We start from the raw sequence: 5,958 nt of genomic DNA, 5'->3' as shown, positions 1-5,958 counted from the left end.
CTACTACTCATCCATTGCCATAGCCTATGTGGCCTATAGAGCTGACCTGCCCTTGGACTTCCACATTATGGGCAACGTGGTGTTCGCCATTCTCACACCTGTCCTCAACCCTCTAATCTACACGCTGAGGAACAAGGATGTCAAAGCAGCCATCACCAAAATGGCATGTCACCGGAGCCTAGGGTATTCTGGGGCCCTTGATCCTTAAATGCAATATATTCAGTTCTCTGAACACCAATGCCAATGCTTAGCACCAAATAAAAACACAGTATATATTTTTAAATAAATTACAGGAGCCTAAATTGGCTTCATTCAGTTGAACCAACAGCTAAAACCTGGTCCTCAAATACTGGGTCAAAAAGACTTCCCGCTGATGCTACAGAAATAATCGTGGTTTTCAAAATTTTTATCAATCAATGTGATGAATAAAAGTTGATCACGCAGTCATTCATAAAAATCTTTACTAGGCGCTGGAGACAGAAACAAACCAGACACAGTTGCTGCCCTCAAGGTATTCCTAGTCTAGTGAGGGAGTCAGACCCAGAGAAGTAAGATAAGGTGATAAGACAGAGAGAACCGAAGTTGTGGGAGCCAGGAAGTTAGCATTATTTCAATGTCAAAATTTTTCCCCACAGTTCTTGTACTTTTGGCATTGGTATCACTTATTTGTTAGTGATTACTCATGTATCAGCAATATAGTTGGGGGTGGGTGGGAGGCTTGAAATGATCACATAAGTAATCTACTAGCAGCTCCAATAAGGGAATGGTAATGGGGTCCATATTCCTGTCCAATGGGAAGGATCCGTTTTCAGCTTGATTGCCCATTAGAAAGGCAGGCTTCGTGCCAAGAACCAGTGTGTAGAAGTTAAGAGTGGTTCCTCTCACCATTATCCACAGTGACCCAGTTGAGAAAATCTGTGCTTCAGTCCTGATGACTTTAGCCCTTGTGGGTTTAGCAATCCTGCTTCCATAGGAGACACAGTAAGTTGCAGTACATTTAAAGCTACAATGTCTACCTGGTCATTTTAAGCCCACTGTGCAAGTAGACCAGCAGTCAAAAAAATAAATAAATAAAATAAAAGGAATTACATATTTGTAAGGATAGTTGGCCCTGATCGTCAAGAAAAAGTAAGACCACTCTTCCATAATGGGGGCTGGGATGTTGGCCCTCAGGCACAAGAGCATTCGTTGTTTCCTCCATGACCAAGTTTAACTATACATGGGCAATTAAAACAGCATGGTCTGATGAGGCATAATAACCAGAGTCTCAGAACTATCAGGGATGAGGGTCAAAGTAATACTAGAAGGGAATCCATCCAGACCAACTGAAGTGATTGAATGTGAAGGGAAAGAGAGACAAATCTAGAATGGGTGGTAGAGGAGATACGGAGTGTCACTTGCAGCCTCGGGACTAACTACAGTAGCAGGGGCAGTAATTAACCCCATTAATCTTTCTCTTAGAGATTTCTGCCCAAATTGTGACAAAGCAGAATCCTGGAAACCCTATGTCCAAATAGAGTGAACTTCTTGTGATAAGATTGAGATCTGAAGAAGGGTTAAGTGATGAATGAATGCATCCGAAAGGTTCAAGGGATAGACTGTAGTAGACACAATTGGTGGCTTGTCCTCTAGCAGCTATGTTGGCTGCTAAGAGCTTACACACATACACACTAAGATATAGGTATAATGGCCCTGACCCTATTGCTTCCCATTTTGTGGGGAAGGGAACAAGAGAGTAGCTCCATAAGCAGAACAGACTGACTACTGGGTACTAAGCAGTCTAAGCTTAGATGCCAGTTGTTGACTGCAGTTCCTGGTAAAGCCAGTTGTTCAGCATCTAGGGACCCTGAGAAGCCATGGAAGATGCATTTTTCTTGTGGGAGATGGACACCCACAGTCTCATGGGAAATTGAATATATGCAAGCAGACTTTTCTCTGGCAACTGCAAGGTAATGCGAACAAAAATCCTGGAGTAATTTTCAAAAAATCACGTGTCAGTCCAAGCACCCTACTATGTCCCTTATATCATTAAATCTTCTCAAAAACTCTATGTCATAGGTCATAGGTCATATTGTTATGTTCCTTCTTACAGATGGAGAAACTCAGATTCAGAGACGTTAAGTACATTTCCTAAAGTGACATAGCTAAAATATATTCAAACTGGGTTTCAAATCTAAGACTTTTTCACTTTATGCCCTGGGCCCTTACCCACAAGGGAATACTGAAGAACACAGGCCTNCCAACAGGAGTAGAATCCATCTTCAATTTGGATTCCATTCAGAAAATGATTCCTTCTAGCAAAGGTATTATATATACAATGCCTCTACCCTTGTAAAGTGACCAACATCCGGGTTTGCTGGGAACTGAGGGATTTCCTCAGACATGGGACTTTCTGGACAAATCAGGATAGCTGGTCCCTGGATACGACAAAGTGACAAGATACAAAACAGGTCACAGAACACCCAGGTTAGACTGAGACAGACTGAGAGTCCCAGCAGCAGCTTAATCCATTTTTGTGTTAAGCACACAGCATTTTGGAGTACTCCTTGGAGGAAGAGGCCCCCCTTCCCACCATCAATACCACAAGAAGATACCCCAGAAAGAGAATCCTCAAGTGAGTGGGTATATAGACATAGAACACTGATTCAAGAGACACAACATCCTAGCCCAGAAGGAGTGGGATGAGAATGGAGTGGGTCATAAAAGAGGAATTGAATCCAGAGCTGTACAGAAATGGTTCTTTCAGCCATCCCTGATGAAGGGTTTCCACCAGTTCCTTAGTGCCAGTGAGCTGAAAGTTTTTGTCAGAGGCATTGACGATCATCTGGGCTCAGAGGTACACAAGTGGAGTCAAAGGAACCTTAGAATAAAGTGCTTAGAATAAAACTACTGGGTTTAGCTTTGTCACTCTCAACCAGTCATCCTGTTGCTTTCACAAGGTCCCAGGTTAAAGAGCTCCATTCAGGAACTGCTGTGGAGAGATATCTGAACTGGATGGGCTTGCGCCAAATGACTGCTGTCATGGTTTTGGTGCTGACAGTGGGAAAAATCTGGCAAGTGTTTTATCAACATTTCCATACCCAGAGTGTTCCGCCACCTGTGGTAGCACAAACTAGGCTCCCACACCAGGTATCCTTAAAGGAGCTACTTAAATGAATAAAGGAGCTACTTGATTTTTAAATTGATTTTTTAAAAAATATTTTTATTGGGGAATTGGGGAGGGGAAGAGTGTTGGGAAATTGGGGAAGGGGAACGTTGTGTTTTTCCAGGACNGTAGGAGAGGGAGAGGGTTGTAATCGGGGAGGGGCACCGAGGGCCTTATGAGGTGTTGTTATGTTTCATTCTCCCCTGAATGATGTTGCATGGTGTTTGCTTTACAATTAAACTGTATATTTAGGCTTTATACAATTTCGCTCTATGTGAATATAATATTTCACAATAACTCTTACAAGGAATCATTCCATTGGGCACAGTCTGCAACAGTAGTTCTCAATATTTGGTCCAAGGCTTCCCATGGGCACAGTGGATTGTGGTGGTTTTTACATTCACCGTAAGCATCAAGCTGCTAAATAGAATTTTTCCCATTTGGTCATTCATTTAAGAAGCCTTTTGGGAGCGTTTGGGAGGTGCCAGACCATGCAGTAGAAGCTAGAGACATGGAGATAAATCGGGACAGTCGCTGCCTTTAATTTGTTCACAGCCTAGTGAGGGAGACAGACATGGGCAGAAATAGACAGCGCGTTGAGTGCTGTTTCAGAGAGAAGCACGGGGCATGGTGGAAGCACAGAGGGTGATATTTAATTCAAGGTAAAAATGTCTGCCATAAATATTTTGACCTATGGCTCCTGGTACTGCTTGTTTGGGCGTTAACAACACGGTGGATGTGGACTGATTGAACAGAAACCCTGAGCTGCTTCCATTGGAGGAGAGATTTCATTCTAGTGCTGACAGGATGTGGTGTGGCATCCTATTGCTACCTGTCAGGGAGAGACTGATGTTTAGCATCAAGAAATGGAGTTTACACTCAATTAAACCAAAGGACTTTAACACTCAGTCCCCTTCAAGTTTCACAGGGGTCAAAAAGAGATCAGGGATGGGCAGTGCTCCCCACTCGCCCTTCCCAAAACACACACACCAAAAACAGGCAGAAAGGAAAGCCATTTCCAGGAAAGTGGATGGAGCAGACAGTGACATTTTTGTGGCATGTGTTAAAGGGAAGAAAATCTTCCTTGGAAAATTGTGATAAAGATGCAGAGCTTAAATGGAACTTTAAGCAAGGGCGTTAGCAGAGAGTGAATATTTCGGCAAATAGTAATGAAAATCTCCATAAAGTCGCAATTATAATAATATTAAGTCAAAATGATAAAACAAGGCATTTTTAGTGAATTTTAGCCTTCGTTCCTGTTTCCTCCACCTTCTGCATCTCCTTTAAAGAAACTTTCAAAACCATCTTCAGCTCCATCATGTTTATTAGATCAGGAGGGGGAGCAGCCTCCTGATTTCCATGAAGTTCTGACTCAGCCAGCAATGGCCTAGTCATCCTGCATCCTGTAGTTTGTAAGTCTACAGTCAGTAGAGATCTACTATGAAAGCCTTCTCTATGGGCTGTAATGAATTGTGCATGCACGGTTTTCTTCTGGTTCTGGGCACAGCATCAAGCTGGTATGACACAGTCATCTCATCTCAGTCATTGCTGTGGTTCAGTGCTCTCAAAGCCTCGAGGCCTGAAGCTGGGACGGTCCCTGCACGTGCACACCCTATTGCATTTAAAAATGTGCTTACTGCTTGGCCCACAAGTTCTGCTTCTAAGGCTCTCTCTATCTCAGAGATATATTTGGGCACATGTACCCCAAAAAGCATGTTAAAAATATTTTAGTTATAATATTATTCATAATAACAATACTTGGATGCAACTTAAATGTCCATCAGCAGGGAAATTATTAGACAAGCTATGGCATATCCATACTATGAAATACCAGATATCAGTTTAAAAGAATGAAGTAGGTCAGACATAGAAAGATTCTAAGACTATTGAGGCAGATTATAAGTGATGCAATAAGTATAAATGATTCAATTTATGTTAAAAGAACACACACACACGCACACACACACACACACACACACACACACACACACACACACACGCTTAGAGAAGTTCTGGAAAGAACACGCCAAATCAGTAACAGTGATTACCTCTGGGGAGGGAAAGTGAAATATGGGAAAGGGGTGGGGTGAAGAAACCTTTTATTCTTTACTCAATAAAGCTCTGTATTGATTTAAATATTTTATAATGAGATCTATTTATTACTTGTGAAATTCAAAAAATTGTTTAAAATCGTATACATATTAGTGAAAGAGTGACAAAGTCAGGAATAGAGAGCTATGGAGCTGAAGGACAGAATGAGAGTGAGGCAGGGATGGTCTGTGACTCGGCTTTGGCCCTGCCTGGGGTTGGGGCACAGACCTCCCCCTCACATTCTTTCCACAGAACCGTTGCAAGTTCCTCATTGCGTAACAGCAGTCGCATATCCCAGTCATGCCATAGGGTTTTATCACTTGGGTTTATTAAATAATAGTTCTCACTTATTGAATGTTTACTCTGTGGGAGACACTTAGGGCTAAGTCCCTAACCCTTTCCAGTAGCCCATGAGATAGGCAGTATTGTGATACCGTTTTTACAGATAAGACAAGATTCAGTGAGGTTATGGGATTTGTCCAAGGTGACATAACTGGAAAGAGCTCAGGTCTCAGGTCTCAGCCATTAGACAATGTGCTGCTGAACCACTGAACTGGAATTGGAGCCTTGGGTCTAAATCCCAGCTCTGCCACCCCCACTCATGTGACCTTGGGAAAGTCACTTCACTTCACTAAATCTTGGTTTCCTCAAATGTCAAATAATGAGAACAATCCTGACTCTGCTTGCGTTCCCTGGTTGTTGTGAGACCAGATGGGAAAACA

At 42.5% G+C, this 5,958-nt stretch overlaps 1 protein-coding gene across 1 annotated transcript in view; it reads left to right on the top strand.

Moving 5' to 3' along the window:
* The window catches only part of LOC109386311 (olfactory receptor 2AT4-like), a 6,776-nt gene extending 6,737 nt beyond the window's left edge, over positions 1-39 (top strand). Inside the window, exon 2 of the mRNA XM_019649332.1 lies at positions 24-39. Coding sequence (XP_019504877.1) covers positions 24-39 — 16 coding nt within the window. The remainder of the gene's footprint in view (positions 1-23) is intronic.
* Positions 40-5,958: the final 5,919 nt, after the last annotated feature.

Source organism: Hipposideros armiger, unplaced genomic scaffold (assembly GCF_001890085.2).
Source record: "Hipposideros armiger isolate ML-2016 unplaced genomic scaffold, ASM189008v1 scaffold_132, whole genome shotgun sequence".
NCBI lineage: Eukaryota > Metazoa > Chordata > Mammalia > Chiroptera > Hipposideridae > Hipposideros > Hipposideros armiger.
Note: the sequence above shows the minus strand (reverse complement) of the source record. Positions and strands in the feature narration are given on the sequence as shown.